We start from the raw sequence: 21641 nt of genomic DNA, 5'->3' as shown, positions 1-21641 counted from the left end.
TCAAAGGCAAGGAGCACATTAAATGCTGAACAGGTGAAATTTCTACAGAATGGGAATGAACACACTAATAATCTCTGCTGAGGAACTGTATGTTAGGCAATTAACTGCCTAAAGTGTTAACACTACATCCCACTACAGTGAATGCAGCTGAGGCTTTTCCCTTTGTTAACACCTGCACAAAGCAATTAAGCTCCAAAGTAACTCATTACCATTCCCAGCAAGTACTGCTGTAGAAGCATTCCTGAAGACACACTTTTATGCCATTTCTACAACTTCACTGCAGGTCCTTCCTGTCTCCTCTGCTTTATATTTAACTCATTAATTCAAGATAATTAAGTTGGGCTTTCACTATGAAAGAGAACTCTGGGGAAAATAAACCAACAGCAATGCCAGAGTGGGAGTGAAAACAAAGAAAACTGAAAAACCATGGCAGCCTCTTCTTCCTGAAAGAGAACCTTGCCTTAGTTTCCAGGACTTTTCTTTCTCTTTCAACTTTCCTTTCTTATGTCTCATTTCTGCAAGATGAATTCCATGTTCTGGCTTTCTTATCATCAGTTCCCTGGGAAACATCCTGGTATGCTACAGCATCTCACCAGAATAATACCACAGTGATTAAGAACACCTTCAAGACTAGGAATGTTTTCCAAGCATACATCTACATCTGTGATTGTGGAAAATACAGTCTGAATTGTGACTATAATCAGGAAAAGCCTTCACTTACAGATATCACACACCTCCTTCCAGAAAATGGGAAAGGGGAGCTTGATTTCTGCCTCAGGCCCTGTACTGAGTGAGTACACAGGTGAGACAAAAATGAGAGAATATTTACTTTGTTCATTTCTTTGCTTTCCTTGAAGAATAAAAAAAAGAATAAAAAAAAATTGCTTTATTGCCAAAGACTGTCAATGTTTCATTCTGCCCACGACACCTTGTTAATTTCATATTTAATTTGAAATAGGAAAAAGCAATAAAATGAATTTCAGATTCATTCTGATTGAAAGCCTGGATTCATTTTTCAGCTCAGACAAGGCATGATAAGATCTAAAGCACTGAATCAGAACAAGTGTGATAAAAGAGCTATCAGAAGCCAAACCTCTGGGGATGTGACCCAGAGAAGATATCAATGACAGCTTAATCTTGCTACTCCTTATTCTGTGCTGCTAGTTGAAATGCCAAAATCATAATTGATGATCCAAAAAATTCACCATTCTGACTGATGGTGCTAGAGTTACTGAAAATTGATAAATTATCCCAAAACACATAGACTAAAGAACAATTAATGATGGCTCTACCAAATTAATGTTTGTATTTGAAGTCTTTGAATAATTTATCACATAGATTATCCATATTATCAGTGCTGTAGCTAGAAGAGATTAATATCCTTACAGCCTACTAACTCCCTGAAGACATAAAATCCTCCTGGAATTGTCACAAATACGTATCATGTTCTTAGTATCTAAATCTGTGTACTACATTACAGTTTGTAAGAAGGTCTACAATGACTGTACATATGAGGAGGACATGCACTATTCCAGCAAGCTGAATAATTGTAGAGGAGTTAGATGTGAAAAAGCATTCTTGAAGTTCATTTTTGAAACAAGAGTATCCAAATGACTAGAGCTCAACTTATGCTTCTCTACCTGACTGAGCCCCATTTTCATTATCTTTTAAAGAAGTAACACTGCCACTTTATTTTTATTTTTTCAAAAACCAAGACTCTTGAATGGACAAATTACTGCATACTTCTTAAAAAGCACAGAGATATCTGAACAGGAGAAATTGTTCTAGATGTATATGGTATTGAATGGGGCTCTCTTCTTAACATCTAGCTCTGGAAACAGGCCTTTTTACAGCAAGAAACAAAAATAGGCCAGCCTGCCTATCACTTTATCAGCATGTCCCCTTCTATGATTTGCAACAAAAAATATGTACTACCTTAGAGGAAATCTCTTCCCTAAATTCTCCTTCTCCCTGAAGAATTTGTTTTTAGATGACAGTTCCACAATGGAAAGCTGTACCAAACAGAAGTCTCATATACCTATGCTCTTATGTTATTGTGTTTTAAACGACCAGAAAATACTGAGCACACAAAGTGCCTGTAACTGTGACTTTCCAAAAGATGCTGCTGCGATCAGTGCTTAGTCCCTGTCTCACAGCTAGGAGGCTGTTCCTGTAGATCAGTCTGGAGACCAGCATATTTAACGCTAAACATATGCAGCTTCACCTCATTACAAAACTATTTGCACAAATCCTTAACTTTGTAACACAACTGTTCTATTTGTAACACACCTTTGACAGTGTTCAATTACATACAAAAGGAAAACTGACACATTGTTTTGCTCTGAAAGCTTAAGTGAATTTCTGGCAGTTTCTAGAGCTCTACTTCAACCCTATGAACCATGTGAAACTTGCACAACAGCATTCATCCCCAAACTAAAATGCTTTCTTTTTTGCTTTCAAGTATTTTAAGCACAGTAATCACAACACATTTGGAACACTACCCACACAAACCTAAACACTCTGCAGGACTCTTTTCAGAGACAATTCAGCACATTCCCCTTGGCTCTTGTTATCTTTCTCTTTTGAATACCAAGTCATGATACAAACAAAATACCTTTTTTTTCCTGGCTGATGGTAGCTTAGTATTCCAGTCTCATCTCTGTCTCTATTAATCTGCCTCCCTCTTATACTTTACAACTGTTTTTATCATCCATCAATACTTTAATGACTTGGGTATTCCTCTTTCCTCTCATTTGGTACATGCAACAGCAAAGTTATGAACAAAAGTAGGCTGAATTACAGCCACCAAAGATCTCATACTCATACTTAGGAACTTCACAGACACAAGAGGAATAGAACTACAACAATTATTTTCCCCAATCACAGTTTCTATTTCTTGCTTTTTAGGGATGCATCTTATTTAATTCAATAATTGTTACCTCTAAAAGTAATTACAGATATTCTAAATATTCAGACATCCTGAATTTTCTAGAGCATTTTTAAAAGTAGGATGAGGAATATGACAAACAACTGTATGCCTCTTGAGGCTCTCTGAAGGCTTCATTAACAATTCCATGCAAGAAGAGCAGTTTTAGTACTGCACAGTGAGAATATCCAGGAATCTTTACTTTAAATTACCCATGAGCTTTGTCTGACATTTGGAAACTGTTTTATAAATATCGTTTATTCACTGAGTAACTCTCACACACAACATTTCCAGCCACACCACTCCAACCAGACAGAATAGCTGGCCATTAAGAATAACTATGGCTTCATTGGGTGAGGCTGATTAAAGCCAGGAATGAGTTTTCTCCTCCTTGTCCACAAGAAAAAAGTGGAGAGAGCAGAGGACATCTAAGCAAGAAAAAAATCACTGAAAGTGGATAAAACACGAGCTCAAAAAGACTTGAAAGAAGAGACTTCACAGGGGGCAATCTCACTAATTTTCTGAGAGAAGAAAGAAGATGGGTTCTTATTTAGTTGGAGACACGTAAGATTCACTGAGAACAAAATGTGAGAAAAGCTTTGTTATGAAGAGCTGGAAGGTGCAGAAGCCAAGAGGAGCAGGGCTGAATCCCAACAGTCACTTGGTATCTCCAGAAGGTACTTAGAGACCCCAAAGAGGTTCAGATTCCAGGGGGCTGAAGAATGAATGGCCTAACAAAATAAATCCCTAACATATCAGCCAGCAAAATGTCCTACCAGAGGAGGAACTCTGCTTGCAACCCCAGTTAACCTGTATGTTATGAAAAAAATGCCACAAAAAAATAAACAAACAAAAACCAACAGAATGAATTCACATGCAATCCTGCAAACTAAGAGAAACAGAGATGGTTGGTCCTCAGAGCAAGAAGATGAAATTTTAACAGCTGTTAAGTGCTCTTAAGTGCTCAGAGGCTATATTGTTCAGTGGATTTTTCTTTTCTTTTTCCCAAGAATCACATGGAATAAAGCTGAGTATCTGCTATAGGGCTCCTCAGACCCAGGGTTACGCTTTAAGATAGACAGAGAGAATTATAATGTTCTTGGAGAAGGAATATAACCAGGAATCATTTATTTATGAGGAGCTTTAACTTCTCAGAGACTCACCAATCAATGAAAGTAATAAAGCCATTAGACATGAATACTTCAGACCATATAATTATAACTTTAACTTGAATTAAATGACAAATATGAATAAATAACAAGGAATAAAAAAATAATAAACAACAGTCTACATCTCAGTATGTTAAAGTGACAAATACATACTGTTAAAAATGAACAGTTAACAAAGACTAAAAAAAAAGGGGGTTGGAGATGAAAGAAGTCTGTGACTTCAGTCAATCATGATAAAGATATATAGGTGTTCATGAAGAGAAGAAAATAAGAAGAAATCGGTGTGATGAGAATGTAACACACTGTTAAAATTGGAGTACCTTGCTCACTTCTTCCATCAGCAATGATAGTTGCCATCATAACTAAACAGTACAGGAATGGAAGTTATGCACCTTAAAGTTAAAACTCAAACAGCATTCAAAGTAGGAGGAACAAACCTAGAACTATTAAAGAACTGACAAACAAAACTGCAGGTTTCCAGCCACAACCAATCTAGACCTTAACAAAACCATCTGTCTTGAAAATATAAAATGGACTACATTTAGAAAAGGAGAACAACTGAATGTGAACACTGCAATCCTAGCAGCCTGACCGAAACAGATGCAAAATAAAGAGAAGACAGAAAAGAAGATAAAATAAAACATTTTGCAAGGTACCTCAGTATCCTTTCAATAACGGATATTTCTAGACACGTTAAGTCAGTCCAATCTGGATTTAGTAAAGCGACCAATGAAAATCACATTTCTTTACGTTTTGTTTAGTAGACAATGCAGCCATTAGTCAAAAAATCATATGGTAAGAAACTAGGTAAAGAAGAAATTAAAACATGCCTAGGGAAGTAACAAATAGTTTGGTTGTATTGATAACCAGCTTGTTAAGTCTATCCATTAACGAGAAAAAAATAACATAAGCCCTTCAATAAACATTCACCACTTCTTGAAACTAGAAAGCACTGTTGATGTAGCAGATCAAGAGGATCTTTATACAGAAAAGCTAGAAGACTGAAGTAATAAATGTAGAATGACAAAATATGAAATTACATACAAAGTAGTATTTTTTTCTGTAATCTGCGAATGTATTCCTTAGAAACTGAAGAGGATTAAAAAAAAAAAAAAATACATAGATGACTGTGAATCAAAGTGATCCAGCCTAAAATGAAGACAAATGCAAACTGATTTAGGTGAGATATTACCAGCTAAGTATTAACATTCTTGTGCAAACAACTTGTCAGTTCCCATTTGGAAAATACTGAGCACAAATGATGTGGTAGAGAGGTCCAGTGGTCCAGCTAGAGCCAGAGACTTGATAACACCTGCCTGCCTGCCCATGTGTTTTAGAAGGTGCAGCAGTTCTGCTCTGCTTCCTGGAGATGTGGTGTTTCCGAGGGGAGGTGCAGTCACTGGGAGCCCTTGGGGACGGCATTACTGAGATTTGAACCTGGTAATGCCCAGCAATGTTTCTGACTTTCATCCACGCTTTCTAGGAAAAACAACCACAGTTTAGTGCATGCTCACGGGCCTAAAACATGGCTAATGTTATGAGCAATTAGTAAGAATAATACCATAGCAAAAAATTGAAGTCTTAAAAAGCATGCTTTAAGTTGCCTCCAATAAGATACAACAGACATCAGAAATCTTCCAGGAAGCAAAAACGTTTTTCAACATTGCATTTCAACAGCAGTTTCAGAAACTGCAGGAAAACTTGTGTCCCATGACCACAGGATTTTGCAAATATATCACATGCTCTGGTCTATCTCCCAAATATTGCCTTGGGTTCTCCCTTCAGACAAACATTTCTGACAATTAAAAGCAGTCAGCCTTTCAAAAAGTGTGTTTCGACTGTCAGGTCTTGTCCCCCTCCTCAGATTACAGGCACAAATGGAGATTAAAACTAAACAAAACAAAACAAAACAAAAAAAGGACAGTAATTATTGATTAGTTCCATGAAATTCAAACCTTACTTCTCAAACTGTGAATTACAGACCTAAGAGATTTTGGGCTTTTTCAATGGAAAGGGAACACAAAAGCAGCCTTGTATCAGAGCAAAATCATTGTAAGGCTGCAGCACTGCCAAAATTCTTGCTGAAGACATCAACTTCAAAGACACTAAAAAAAGAAAAGAAGAAACAAATTCCAAAATAAGGAGCTTTACTTTATAGTAACAAAAGAGAGCAAACAAACAAACAAGAGGGGCCAAATATATGAGGTTTGCCTTCCTTTTTCCTTTTTAAAACCAGCGTGAAATGCTCTTAGATCCTTTAGAAAGTATACAAATGTAAGTCTAAAGGGAAAAGAATTTTCTAAGTTGTGACTTTGTTATCAAACTAAACTCGTGGTGGAAATAATGACTATAGTATTACTACTGATGGCAGCACATATCGTTTTAAAATATGTTACATTAAAATTTCTGTGGTCTGGGAAAGCAGGTCACATTTGGAGTTTATTTCATTCCCTTGCTCCTACAGCATCATGCACGCAGTGACCTCTCTTCCCCTCAGAAACCCACAGACACACATTAAATTATTTGGGATTTTCAAAATCCAGAGAATGTGAAAGCCCCCCAGAGAACAAGTCATGGTTGATTTCATTGCAGCTTGGGTTCTTAAGCCCCCTGCACACTTGTGCAACAAAAGCTTTTCTGAAAAGACCTTCCCAGTTCCCCACTGCCTCACAACTTCTGCAGCCATCAACTGGTGTGATGCTGTTGTATAACACTCCTATAGATCTACACAAAGCAGAAAGCAGGCAGGAATTACCAGGTTTGGTCATTTTTAAAATCCAGCATTACTGAATCTTGTACTCCAAGTTAAACAGTCAATCTTCAGTTTAAGCAACTTTTGCCCCATCCTAATTTTGCACCCTGCACTGGAGACTAGATCCTGATGGGGCTCCAAACATCAACTGACCCTTGTTACTAAGGGTGCTAAAAAGCTACCTCACAGCCACACTAGAGCAACTACAACGGGAGCACAGCATGCCCCAAGAAATCTGAAGTCCTCTCAGTGATTTCTTTTCTCAAAGCATTGAAAAATAAAATTCCAGCCAGTGTCTTCATGAGCAAGTGTACACACACGAAACACTCGAAACAGGAACCAACCTGCTGAAAACTGAGCAAGCACTGAGGCGGCACGTTCAGGTTACTGCTCCCCTTTCCCTCAATGTCACTGCAAATTTTAAGGTTTAAATTCTGTGTTGATATATTCTTGAGAATGTTTCTAATATTTTCTAATAGTACAGCAAAAAAAAAAAATCTATAGAGCATGCGTTTGTGATACAATGTACAGCATCAGCATTAACAAAGGGATCCTTGCCTCAAAGAGCTTATTCACCTCCATTCCAAAGCATCTTAAGACAACTGAAAACCTTTTCAGCACAATGCACATGTTTTATTGAGTCCATGCCCACATAACTGAACATCATTCCTACAGAAATCTTATTAAGCACCATACTGATAAAAGTACCAAACTGAAATGTATCCACAAAATGAGCTAATTAAAAATGTTGGGATTTCTCACAGACTCAAACTGGGTAAATATCCAAGGCAATAGCCTATCAAAAGAATAACAATGTATCCCTAAGTAAAACTAAACAGGTGCCTATGCATCTATGGAGAATGTTTAATACCTAACTCCATTTGTGTATGGAAGCAGAGATAAAGATATCAATATAACTGTGACTGACAACAGCCTAAGAGAAAACACAGTTTCATACAATAATAGGTCTATTATCAATGCCGCCACACCACAGAAAGACACCTGGGAGAAAAGGCTTCGTAAGTCACTACTCTGGTATGCCTGCAGATAAGTTCAGAATTCAAAGCAGCTACAAAACATAGCAGAAAAAACTGAATGTGTAGGAAAAATGTGTATTTATTGGGGTATTACACATTTGAAAACAAAAGGTCACATAGAAGGTAATGTACCATAGGCTGACTGCAGCAATTCCCAGCAATTACTCTGACTGGTAAGACGCATAGCTCCTTGGACTGCATTAAACCATATGTGTATGTTTATAACTGCTAAAAAAATCAGGGCATACACAAGTTGTCTCACATATGTTTAGTCAGGCATTAGTTAAAAAATCGCCCTTCCTGTTACCCAGTACCAGATGTAGGCACAAGCTAGTGGAAGTGAAGCAGACATAAGCATGACAACCTAATTCTCTGCATGAGGGAGGTAGCTGGGGACAGTGAGGGGGAAGGGGAGACACAAACACTTTACACAAGGTCAGTGCAGGGGATTGAGACATCTGTCAAGGCTGGAAGTTAGTACATTTGCTTTTATTACAGCAAATATTGTTGGTAATGCAACAGTTTAATGCTTAAAGCACTGCAGCCTGTGAGCACAAGTAAATAGGCATGACGGTATCCTGATTTTTATTTTAAGTCATATCCAGCAGGAAATGGAGCTAGTAAAGTCTGGCATAAATGTAATGCTTGTTTTCGTTCAGTCAAAGGAGAGGAAGAAACAGAACCTAAAGCTGCCTCTCTAATGCTGTACTTCCAGTTACAGAACGAAATCCTTTGTTCTGTACAATAGTATTTCTAAACAAAGCACTATTTCAAAGTCTATAGATCTGACCCATTTAAAGTAACCAACATAACAATGGAAGTGAAGGAAGCAAAAAAAGTAAGGAAGTAGGCACAAGAAGAGATTGCAACAAAAGCTTTGTCCCTTAAACCATGTTTGGCTAACTCACGGTCAGATGAGTGAGGCTTTGAGTTGCACTGTCAAGTTCACCCCCACAAAAAAAAAAGCCTAGTTAAAATTTTCTTTACACTGCTTCATTTAAATGGGACTAAGTGAGGAATAGGAACTGACTTCATCCACAGAACAATTTCATCACTAACCATCCTACTTTCGAAAATAGTTCCTGCACCTACCCTGAAAACCATAACCAAGTGTCCTGTGTTCAGCAGCAGCAGTCATTTTCCTCCTTCTTAATAGCAGGTGCAGTCCTGTGGTTTTGACTTTCAGCGTGGGAACAGCACTGATAACACCGATGTTTTTAGTTATTGCTCAGTAATGTTTAGACTGGCCATAGAACTTTCTGAGTCTCATGCTCTACCAGGGAGGAGTGGAAGCCGGGAGGAAGCAGAGACAGGACACCTGACCCAAACTAGCCAAGGAGGTATTCCATACCACAGTACATCATGCCCAGGATATAGAACTGGGGGCAGTTACCTGGAAGGGCGGAGGAAGCAGAGACAGGACACCTGACCCAAACTAGCCAAGGAGGTATTCCATACCACAGTACATCATGCCCAGGATGTAGAACTGGGGGCAGTTACCTGGAAGGGCAAGATCACCGCTCACGTCAGGCTGGGTATTGGTCGGCGGGTGTTGAGCGGTTGTATTCTCTTCCCTTGTTACTTCCCTCATCATTATTATTATTGGTGGCAGCAGCAGTGGTTTATGTTATACCTTAGTTACTGGGCTGCTCTTATCTCAACCCGTGGGAGTTACATTCTTTCCATTCTCCTCCCCATCCCTCCGGGAGCTGCAGAAGGAAGCGGGGGGAGTGAGCAAACAGCTGCGTGGTTTCTGAGTGACAGGCTGGGCTTAAACCACGACACCAAGTCATTATCAAGAGGACTCGGCAGAGAGTTTGCATCCAAGCATGGCCAGCCAGCACACAGATCTTTACAAACATTCCCTCTGCACTAGCAGTTACTGTAAATGCTGACAGTTACTACATTTGGCCATGTATGACAGAATACAACAGTTTAATCTGCTGCACATTTTATATATATATATATATATATATATAAAATTATATATACAAATTTATACAGAACAGCAGTTCAGTACAAAAAGGTGAGAAACAGCTGCACAACTTCTGTTGCAATGCTAAATATACCGCTGCTGGTCATGCTCTCCAGGTATGACGTAAATCCCTTGCAATTCAACATTCAACAGAGAAGAATGATTTCACCTAAGTGTCAATGCTCCTGATTTTGTACAACTTCTTAGAGAGGAGTCTCAAAGAGCTTAGAACCGACGGCATGAACTGTGATTTATAAGCAGTATCTTAAAAATCTATTACTTCTCCCAAAACAAATGCCTTTTTACACAGATTGGTAAACTTTCTTCATAGACTGAGAGCTAGGATACCATTTTCTATCAATTCTATAAAATGTGAACTTTCTTCTGCTGCATCACTTTTGCAAACAAAGCTTAATTTTCTGTTTTCACCAGTGGCACATTTCAGCATTTGGCATTCAAGAGCTGCTGCTGTCCAAATGCTATTATTTATATTTCAGCTAACAAGAATGACTACTGGAAATGAGGTGGAGAAGTGATATAACAAATGTGTGAAATCACTAGTAGTCAGGACTGATCACTCTTCTTTCTTCAGGTTCAAAGCAAAAGGGCAATTCCTTATGGAGCAGGTAGCTGATCAGCACACCCCTTGCCACAGTATGTTGTGGCTGATGATACTTGAGAAAAGCTGAGGGCTAGGTATGTATTCACTGAAAAAAAATATAAAATCATTGGGGTTGCAAATACATAGAATCTGTCTTGCTTGGGGTGTCCCTGAGCTGAAAACAGCTTAACACCAAGAATCCATGAGGGAAAGACTTACATGTTCACCCTGTTCTTACACTCGTCTGCATACAGAGTTAGCAACTATGAGAAAAAAAAGATATGGGAGTAGGAGGGATATTGGTGTGATACAATACATACAAAGGCTCTTACATGTAACAGCTGTGCCAAGTGAGTTGTGTGGTATTTTCCCCCCAAGTATTCTGTTAGCTGATATCTGTGACTCCGTACTGTTGACACCTGCAGCAGGATTTGGATAGTCAGTTTGACAGACAGCCCCACTGCTCGCTACAGCAGTGTTCATATTACTGTTTTGCACTGAATGTGGAGTAAGGATTGCTCAGACAAACTCTATCCTTAATGCACTGAACAAGTTTTCCAAGCTATCTACACGCACATCGAAGCCCATAAAGTTCCTGACTTTGTTCTAAATCAAATTCATGCATTTTAAAAGAGAAATGAAGAGTGTGTAAATCATTGATGTTTTTTCAGCATGCAATTAGAAGTTTGTTTTCAAGAATGAATTGAACAGCAAAGTAAAATAAAGGGCTCATTCTGCAGCGTGTCAGTCTGTTTGCACAGTAGGCTGGAAGTTAAAAGATTCCTAACTCATCTGTTTCCCAACGCTTTAAAGCCTTCTGGGAAAGACTAAGTATTCTGCTGATCTAGCAATTTATGGAAATCTATACATATGATAAACTGACATTAATATTTGATAAATGAACAGACAGGCTATACCCAGCCATTTACAGCTTATAATACACTTGAGCAAATTACTAATAAGACAAGTGCCAAAGTCAGCATTTTTCATATAAAGGTGAATACCAGCAAAACCCTTGCATTTCTGAATTGGAATGCTTTCCATCTGAAAGGGTTGTTCAAAATCATTACTCCAGAAGGTCAGTGGCTATAAAGGAACATTTGCTGGACACATAACTGAATTGGTTATGCTGCATAAAATTCTACAAACTTAGCAGCCAAAGGTATTCAAGGATTCTGTTTGCCACTGGTCTTCCAGCTTATATTTTAGTACAGAGATCTCTGTGATATAAAGCACATGATTAAGACTACTTAATATCATTACTCCTCTTCCACTACTCCAAAGCTAGGGATACATCTGATTTCTCTAACAATACCTTTTTCATGCATGTTTCTTTTCTCATCATGGCTACAGATCAAAGTATACACAGAATTTCAGACTCGGTCACGCACAAGCCTTCAAACTTTCCCTCTTCCCAGACCCAGCTTGCTGACATCAATTAAAAGACTTCCCTGAGAACTGGGGGAAAAATGGGCATTTTCTGAAGTAATTTTAAAAATGTTTTTGTTCTCAAACTTTCACATGATTTTTAATCATCAAATAAAAACCAAATGTTTCCATGTCAATGTTTTTGATGTTTCCATGTTTCGTGTGTTCTCTAAGTGGTGGGTTTAGTTAGCAAACAGCTGTACGTTCAGTACATGGAAGAGGAGGAATTATTTACCTCCAGAGATCTGGGTTTTTTCCAGGTGCTGAATACTGAAAATTTAACACTTGCCATGTTTAAGAGTAACTACAAACTAAGAGCAGCAAATGTCAGAGGCTTCCACCTCCCATTTATCACATCCTTTCACTTTCAGGATCAGAGTTTTTTACATCTGCAAGCATCCATTCACTGTTGGAAGCTGGTATTGAAAGGATTCCATCAAAGAACAGACTCTCACTCTTAGAAACATTTCAATTATTAAATGGAAGGGTTTTCCTATTGTTAAAAACCTAGAAGGGCACCACAATTAGTATTCTTAAGCAAAATATGTAGGAAATCCATTCATGTAAGGCTACTTAAAAATAATTATTAAAATAGTGTATTTCATTTTCTGATACTTTTTTCAATTTTTCTGCTGTCATGCAACCAGCAGCTACTGCACACATTCAAAGAGACATTTATTTATCTCTGAGCCCAGACCATCCACACTTTCAAAACTACATATTAGCAGATTGCAAAAAGTTTTGCACAGTCATAACAAGTAATTTGATAGCCACAAAGGTATTAGAATCTACTGAGAATCTACTGAATGGCTTCTGGAGTGGAAAGGGAAATTAGTTGTGAATTTAGAAAGAAATAATTGTTTCAAAATTATAAATGTATACATATACCTAACAGATAAATGATGACATGTTAACTGCTTTCAGGCTCAGTAAAATAATAACATGAATTGGATGAACAAATAAATAGCTTTGCATTATAGTTACAGGTTAGGTGATAAATTTCTTTGCTGTAACTGTAGTTCAGCCTGGTGTTTGGTCTTCCTGTTGTCAATTGCATTAGCTTTAAAACACAGTAGCATTCTACGTCAACAAACAAAATGTGTCTTTTCTGCAGCTGACTTCTTTAAATCAGATGCAGTGAACACTAGACCTGGAAATGTCAAGCCAACAGATTGATGGGTTGATCTCTTCTGGCTTCTTGTTTTAATTCTAAGTAGGATGAGTTGGATTTTATAGCTTTTTATAAATTACATGAACCTAGTTTGCCGGCTTCATTTCTGATTTCAGAAACTGCAGTGTGGACTAAATGATCCAGTACCATATCCATCAGAGAAAGGACTATCCTTTTAGCTCCTTGCTTCAACTTTTAGTGAGAGAAAAGGAAGAAAAATGCAGTCTCCAACCAATGCTGCTTCCTGCTCAGCAGCTCAATAACAAAGGAGTCTCTGAGTCTCCATCCCTCACAGTAGGGACATCAGTATCAGCAGCATCCTCCATCACTTTTTATCCTTTTAGTTTTCTTTTTACTGCTGCAGAAGGCAGAGAAAAATTCAGAAAATATGGACGTTAAAATGTCTTATTTAGAACACTCTCGTGCTGCAAGTACCTCTTGGAAATGTGCATTTCAGGTAAGAATGAACAACTTCTCTCAAATATCTTACATATGGTATACCTTCAAATATTACCTTCTAAACCCACACAGGTCTATTATTCCATGGTTTCTGATATACCTAAGTTAGCTTTAAGAGCTTTAAACAAAATGTTTCTTTGCTGGTATTGCATTTACAAATGCCCCACAATCTTAGCATCAGAAAGTCTGTTATTTTAAAATAAAAGGAACTGAGGAGCTCTAACCAGTGAGTTGAAACAGCCTCCTTAACAGACCTGAAAAGGGCAACTTATCCTAACAGTGAAATGCATATGGGTCTCTATCATTTGACAGATAACATACACTTTTCCACTTCCTCTGCTCTGTCAGAGATGACTCAAAAGCAAATAAACATGTATTTTCTAATAAACCATAAAGTAAATTTAGTAAAAAACTACAGATATGACTGTCACTAATTCATGACGATTAATGTTCTCTTCCAGGATGCAGTTACAGGTACATAAGTTGTTACAATTTTCATAAGAATGCATGCAGAGGATAAAGTGAATGACATTTATGCCACAGAGTACCTTACACACTACAACATACTCCGGCAGTGGAAGTAAGTTTAACCTACAAGCCCCAGACAGATATAGGAGTACTATGCTGTATAACACAAAATAGGCACTTTCATTAAGTTAAAAATCTGAGTTAACCTGAGAGCTGCCCCAGTCACCAAATCTCTTAACTATGAACTCTGTACAGCCCAATAAGGGAGAAAAATTCTTTTATGCAGGAATCCCTGGAGGACACGAAACAGAATGGGGTTTCACCCCATCAAGGTGAAAGCTGCCACACAGGAAAAACTAGTGCCAACCTATGCGCTGAATTATTTCTCTTTATGGCAAGTTTTAGCCTGATGCATTGGGGAGGTGGGGGGAGGGAGGAGGAGAGGAGGATAGAAATGCAATATATTGCCGCTTCAGGTAGAATACTGAAAATCCTGACAAACCTGGCCACTCAATACTATAATTTGCAGACATATTGTACAGTGAGTATTAAGCAGCACTGCTATCCCCCCCCCCCGAAAAAGCTTGAAAATAAAATTTGTAATCGATCTATTGAATTTAACCTATGTTATCAAGGCAGGTCTATAGAAAAGCTTTATTCCTTACTTTACTCATAGGATTAAGGGAATGGCTCAGAAAAGAGACACGGTCACACTCCTCACTCTTGGGTCATAGAGGTGCAATCATCACGAAGTTATGCATCATCAGATGCTAAATGCACCTGGATTTCCCAAGCTGACAGCAAGGAGTGCAGAAATAGGACATAACTATCACCATCAATCAACAGTCCACAGGCATTTGTAATCATGTTGGTCCTTGAGAATGGGGTGAAAGGTGTAGTAAAAAAAACAGGAGAAAGCCTAAGGTGCTCTCACACATTCCTCCATTCTTATTGCCTTTCTAGGTCATGCTGAATATCTTCAGGAAACAGATACATATTATGATGAAAGTTCATTATAACAATTGAATAAATAATGCATCTGTAAGGCCAATGACCACTAAAAAAAACATATAGTATCTCTTACATGAAGAAACAGGATGTTGATGTACCTGCAAAAATCAAAGCGTTACTAAACCATCTGCTAACATCACATCACACAGAGCGCTTCTGCTGCTTCCACTTTAGTTACTGCAAATTGCCTTGGTCTACAATTTATCTCCAACTGTGTTCATCTTTTCCTCCCTGTGCCTGTATCTTTTTATCGTTTGCTGCTTTTCAATCCTCTCACCAGTAAAGCCTAAATTTTAACAAAAGTGTGTCTGTAACGACCAGTAATAAACCACAAGTTTAGCACCCAAAAATGGACAAAAATATGAAAAATACTGCCGGTGTCATCGAAAATCTGCTTATGTGTTTCACACCTGTGCTCCAGTTTCTAATGTTCAATAACCCATTACTTTCCCATTGATTTTCCCTTTTCTTCATTTAGACTTTTTCCCATTTTTCTGCTCAGATTTCTGCTCTCCACCTGCGTTATTTTCCCCAGTAATGCAATTATTACATTGCCACGCTTCTTCCTTATATTAGCTGATCCAAACAAATTACACCTATTTTTCAGGATGCATATTCTCACTTACTGGTCAATCTGCACTGGAAAGAAGAGCTTTTGTCAACACAGAAAAACACGTGTCTATGCCTCGAATAAAGTAGTATTTCCAGAAGTGCTGAAAACTATATCTCCTAAGTGCACAGTTAATGTTTCTCAAAGGTGAAATCCCACAGATTAGGAGAAACTGGTAAAAGACAGACAAATGCAAGCTGATCCACTTCACGAATCTAGCCCACATTATGGACTATACTGAGGGGGGATGGGGAGGTAAACTAAATAATAATCACAGCAGGAGTAAAAGATTTCCCAGAAGGAAGGAAATCTATTATAAACATGCAGTCAAGAACATGAGTGAATAAACTGTGGCTGGGCAGAGCTACAGCAAAAGCACTAGGACAGAAAGCTCTAGACACACCACCTACAAAGCATTGGTTTGTCACCAGCTGGTCCTCAAGCAAAGGTTACTCATGAACCCAGCGATGCACTAGTGTAACAGTCTCTCTGCTTACGGAGGGGAAAGACTGGAAGCTATAGAAGACATCCAGCTACTATGATTGCAATCCAAACACTGAACAGAGCAGAAACGTTCTTCACAAATATGTGATAACAACCTCAGACCTCTTCCGGCACCCTCCAGGCTGTGGAGCAGAAGCTAAGGGACATAAGTAGCCTCCTTTGGTGTCTTGGATCATAATCCAGTTCTCTAGGAGCAGCATTAACACAGTCTGTGGTTACCTCCTCTCCATGCTAGCTTTTAAGTTCAAAAACCCAGTTAGAGACAGGACTCATACCACAGAGTCTGAATATGACTTGGCAGGATCAAAACTTATTCTCTTCATTCTTATCACTAGGTGCAGCTCCTGAAGCTGAATGAATATATGTAATGATAAATAAATGAAGACTCCTGCTTCATGATAGCTTTTCTTGCTTAGAGTGAAAGCAATCGACCATTGGAATAATCTCTCCAGGGAAGTGGAGATTATCCAGGTGGATTCCCCAACACTGGACACTTTTAAATTCAGCAGGACAGCATGCTGGGATATCTAGTTTAGACTGTGCCTTGCCTAGAAAGGTTGGACTAGATGATCCTCAAGGTCCCTTCCAATCTGGCATATGATCCTATTACAGTATCACAGTATGCTAGAGATTGGAAGGGACCTCAAAAGATCATCTAGTCCAATCATTGTATGCTTAAATCTTAAAAGGTGGGTTTGTTTAAAACTTAAGCCTATTATATCATACAGTATAAAACCTGGATATCACTCTGATGATCCAGGATTAACCTGCAAGTAGAAACACCAGCTTCCTTCCCTGTCAGTCCATGGGGTGCTCTTTGCCTACGCACATCTCCAGTGTCTCATTTTGTTCACCTTTGGCCTGAATTCATTCAGCCACCAGGACCTAACTATTTCTTTCTACTCTTTAAATAGGATTACAGCAGCACAGTGACACTTTCAAAATCCAGTCCATCATGGATGATATCCATAGTTTATGACACCTTTAACCTGATAATCTGCATTATTAGTGTACCAAAACCTACAAGAAAAAGTAAAGCCACAATCACAGTTTATTTTCTTTAAAATGCTCTAGGAATCCTTCAGGATGCTTCCATCTGTTTAAATCAAAAGCAAAAGAAATCACTATTCACCAACCCCAGACATGCATCAGGCTGTGGCAGTGCACCCCCATGGCTTCTACCCTGCTGCATTTCAGCACCACGGACACTCACGCCTGTGTGCATGTTTACACCCACACCTCCCTGACCTAAAACAAATGAAGCTGGCCACCCAGAAGTAAAGAGAGAATGAATTTTCTGCCAAAGCACTGAGAAAACACAGTGCAGCTCTCCCAAGGTCTCGTTAAACACACTTCTCCCCCAGATCTGTGTAAATTGCTGCACAAACTCTGAAACACTGGCATCTCCTCCTAGGGCCAATTGCTGCAAATTTGCTACTGGTGGAAAAGACTTTGCTCAGTTTACAGGTATAAATTCCAAAATGCCCTCACAAGGTAAAAGCAACAGGGCTATCTGGCAACTCCTGGCTCTGCAAAGCCTCTATTCAACTGCACCCGCAAAGAATAAGGGGTTTTTTTAAACGTACAAGTAGGAAGCTTTTCTATTAATCAATTTCTGTGAAGGTGGAGTGAACTGATTCTTTACCAATAAGTTCTTCACTGTGTGGGTGGTGAGGCACTGGCACAGGTTGCCCCGAGAAACTGTTGATGCCCCACCCCTGCCAGTGTTCAAGGCCAGGCTGGACTGGGCTTTGAGCAACCTGGTCGACTGGAAGGTGTCCTTGACCATGTCAGGGGGGTTGGAACCAGGTGATTTTTAAGATCCCTTCCAACTCTAACCATTCTATGATACTATGATTAGCAGAAAGTTCTGGAAATACTGCAAAGTTCCAGAAGCACTTAAAATTTAGGGAAAAGAAATCCCAACCAACCGAACAAAAAAGGTCCCTCTGTGTTAACTTGCCTGGCCTCTTCTCTGTTCCCATGTGCATCACACTGACCCTCAGAGATGGGTCTTACTGTTTTTGCTCCGAGGACTATCTCAGGTCCTCAGACCCTGAGGAGCACAGGACTTTAACACTCTTTGAGAGCCAACACCGGAGTCCCTCTGAAGGCCTAGCTTCTGTGCCCACTACCCGCTCTACAGAACACGGTTTTAGTGGCACTCCCGCCGGTTACAGCAGCGACTGCGCACCGACTGCGCTCACCCACGGCGCGGGGCGCCGAGGGCGCCACCCCGCACCACACGAAGGCTCCGTGCCACCCCGCCGCGTCACCCTGCCGGGCCCGGGGCGGAGCTCACCTGAAGGAGGCAGCGGCCGGGCTCGGCATGTTCGGGCAGCCGCCCGCGGTAGACCTGGCGCTCGAACCGCGGCTCGTTGTCGTTGGCGTCCTCCACCCGGACGCTGAGGCGGCAGGCGGCGGCGCGCTGAGGATGCCCGCCGTCCCGCGCCACCACGCGCAGCTCCAGCGCCGCCTGCCGCTCCCGGTCCAGGCGGGCGCGCGTGCTGACGGCGCCGCTCCGCGCGTCGATGCGCAGCAGGGCCAGCGCGGCCGGGTCCCCCTCCAGCGCGTACCGCACCTCCGCGTTGGGCGAGCCCGGCTCGTCCGCGTCCGAGGCGCTGAGGCGCAGCACGGCGGTGCCGGGGGAGGCGGCTTCCGAGACGGCGGCTCGGTAGTGGGGCTGCGGGAAGGCGGGCGTCTCGTCGTTGAGGTCGGCGATGCGCAGCAGCAGCGGCTCCTCGGCCGAGAGCGGCGGCGCGCCGCCGTCCGTGGCCACCAGTCGCAGGTCGTACAGGTCGCGGGTCTCGCGGTCCAGCGGCCCCGCCACGCAGAGGAAGAAGATGCCGACGCCCGACGGCCGCAGCGCGAAGGCGCCGTCGCCGCCCAGCAGGGCCAGCGCGATGCCGCCGCCGCCGCCGCCCTCTTCCGCACCTTCCTCGTCCGCGTCCGAGACGGAGACGCGGGCCACATAGTCGCCGGGCCGCGCCCCCTCGGAGACCCACGGGCCGCCGCTCTCGGTGAGGTACAGCAGGCGGATGGCAGGGCGGTTGTCGTTCACGTCCAACACGGACACGGAGACGAGCGCGCTGGAGACCTCGGGCTGGGCGCCGCCGTCCCGTGCCTCCAGGACTAGGCGGTGCAGAGCCCGCGCTTCGCGGTCCAGAGGGCGGCGGAGGCGCAGCACGCCGCTGCGTTCCTCCACCGCGAAGTAGCCGTCGGGGTCGCTCTGCCGGCGGTTGATGGAGTAGCGCACCTCGCCGTTGGGGCCCAGGTCGGGGTCCGTGGCCCTCAGACGGCAGACCGAGGTGCCCGGCGGCGCGTCCTCCCTCAGCCGCGCCCAGTACTCGCTGCGGCTGAAGGCGGGCGCGTTGTCGTTCTCGTCCAGCACCCGCACGGACACCCGCAGGCGGCCGCGGCGCCGCGGGCTGCCTCCATCCCACGCCTCCACTACCAACCGGTGCGCGTCCGCCCGCTCTCTGTCCAGCCGCTGCAGCAGCACCAGCTCCAGCGGTTCCGGCCGCCCGTAGCGCAGCTGGAAGAGCGGCGGCTCCCCCGCTGCGCTGCCCTCCTCCAGCAGCGCATAGCCCTGAGTACCGAAGCGGCCGGCGTCGGGGTCGCGGGCTGCCGGGAGGCGGAAGGCGGTGCCGGGCGGGCTGAGCTCGGAGATGTTGAGCTGCAGGTAGTCCCGCGGGAAGCGCGGCGGGTGGTCGTTCACGTCGGTGACCGCAATCTCCACCTGCACCACCTCGCCGCGCAGCGTAGCCGCCGCGAAGCTGTAACGCGCCCGCCGCTCCCGGTCCAGCCGCCGCGCCGTGCGGATAACTCCCGTCTCCGGCTGGACGTGGAAGTCCGCTAGTACCGCCGACTCGCCGCTCCCCTCCGACAGCAAGAACCCGCCCGGCGGACCCGCGCCCGGCGGCAGCCCCGCGCGGATGTCCCCCACCAGCGTCTCGGCCGGCAGCCCCTCGTCCACCGTCAGGCTGAGGTTGTACACCGGCGCCGTACCGCCGCACGCCGCGCACAGCCACAGCGGCACCATCAGCGCCAGCGCCCGCCCCGTCGGGGGACCGCCGCCCCGGCACCTGCCGCCCCGCTGCCGCCGCGCCATGCCTCGCCGCTAAGCCGGCATCGCGGGCAGCCCGCGCCGCGCCGCGCCGCTCCCCTCAGCCGGGCAGGTGGCTTCGCCCCGCTGCTGCGCGAGGAAATCCTGCAGGCCGCCGCTGGTGCCGGGAAGGACAAGCCTGTGCGAGGAGGCGGGGAGGGCGGCTCCCACCGCTACCGCCCGGCGCAGCCCCCGCCCCGCCGCCTCCAGCTGCGCTGCCGGGACATCGCCCGTCCCGCCCCTTCCCCGCGCCCGGGGCTGGTGACCCCCGCGTGGACGTGTCGAGCAGCGTTTGGAAGACTCGGAGGAGTCTTTGCCGATCTTGATTCCTCGGGGAATCAGCTGCTGAGGGTGGGAAAGCGGTGGCCAGCGCAGGTGGCATGGCTCATGAAGGCAGGGACTTTAAATGGGACAGAAACGTGCGAGGATTAACGGGGATGCCCAATTGAGCAAGGAATTTTATCACCTTAATAACGTTGTCCTCATTTTCCATGTAAAGGCTTGCTTGCTATCCTAGCATTATGTCAGTAAATAGTGCTTGGCATGGCAGGGAAGCATTTACTATAAAGAAGCTTTAAGTAGAAACTTCATCAGCTTCAGCAAGACCAGAATTTCTTTCCCTTTTCACTATTCCTGACTCCCATATCTAATTGGGAGTGCACTGAGGATGAATTATTGTTTCTTCAATGACAGTGAGAATATACAGCATCATATAAATGCTAAGTACCAACCATCCATCTTTCCATGACATCTAAGTAAAATACTTAAGCATTTACCAGTCTCTTGCTGTTCCTACTGGTCCTTTGCCAAACTTAATTTCACCTTTATGGCAAAGTCTGACAGTTGGTCATAGAAAAGTAAATTCTTGCTAGGACAGACAAGGAAAATGAGGGCAAAGACAATAATGTAGCAGGAGAAGTTTCTGCAGCTTGGTCCTCTCTTACAAATGGGCACTAGGGAGGGCAGCTGGTTTGCTGTTTGCCATTTTTCAAGTCATGGAAGGTCTCCCACGTCCCACTGCCAGAGCACTGGTTTCCCGAGGAGGGGACAAACCCACTGTAACAGCCCTTGATGTATCCACACAGAGGAGAAGTGGTTTTTCTGACACTATTGGGACCCAACAATTCCACGTATCCAAGTAAGTGGGAGAATTGGGTTCTAAAGTAAGGCTGGAAGTCTTAGTGCATGTGTGTGTCTGCATGCATGGGAGGGGAGACACAAGACCTTATCCACTGTATCTGACTTGCCTCCCTTACAAGAGAGACGGGGCTGGGCAAAAGATAGGTTTTGTAAAACCTTCTTAGACACATTCTGAGAAAGTCTCTGTATATTTATATACTATGATAATTACAAGCATAGAAGCAAGAAGGAAACACTGAGGACCTTGCCAGTTTCATTCATATTCATTGAGAAAACACATGGATC

General features: G+C 43.0%; 1 protein-coding gene across 1 annotated transcript; it reads right to left on the bottom strand.

Moving 5' to 3' along the window:
• Positions 1-18383: 18383 nt before the first annotated feature.
• Positions 18384-20444, bottom strand: LOC133221434 (protocadherin-23-like). The gene has a single exon (XM_061370311.1). It carries the CDS (start codon positions 20220-20222, stop codon positions 18384-18386), a length of 1839 nt encoding a protein of 612 aa, XP_061226295.1. The 5' UTR covers positions 20223-20444.
• Positions 20445-21641: the final 1197 nt, after the last annotated feature.

This window comes from Neopsephotus bourkii, unplaced genomic scaffold (assembly GCF_033783945.1).
Source record: "Neopsephotus bourkii isolate Nb327-2 ecotype Australia unplaced genomic scaffold, CSIRO-AGI_Nbou_v1 NB_168, whole genome shotgun sequence".
NCBI classification, from domain to species: domain Eukaryota; kingdom Metazoa; phylum Chordata; class Aves; order Psittaciformes; family Psittacidae; genus Neopsephotus; species Neopsephotus bourkii.
This window is presented reverse-complemented; position numbering and strand designations above follow the sequence as displayed.

Bases quoted from the DNA above. Each gene is read 5' to 3' on its own strand.
- LOC133221434 (XM_061370311.1), bottom strand. From the start codon at position 20,222: ATGGCGCGGCGGCAGCGGGGCGGCAGGTGCCGGGGCGGCGGTCCCCCG.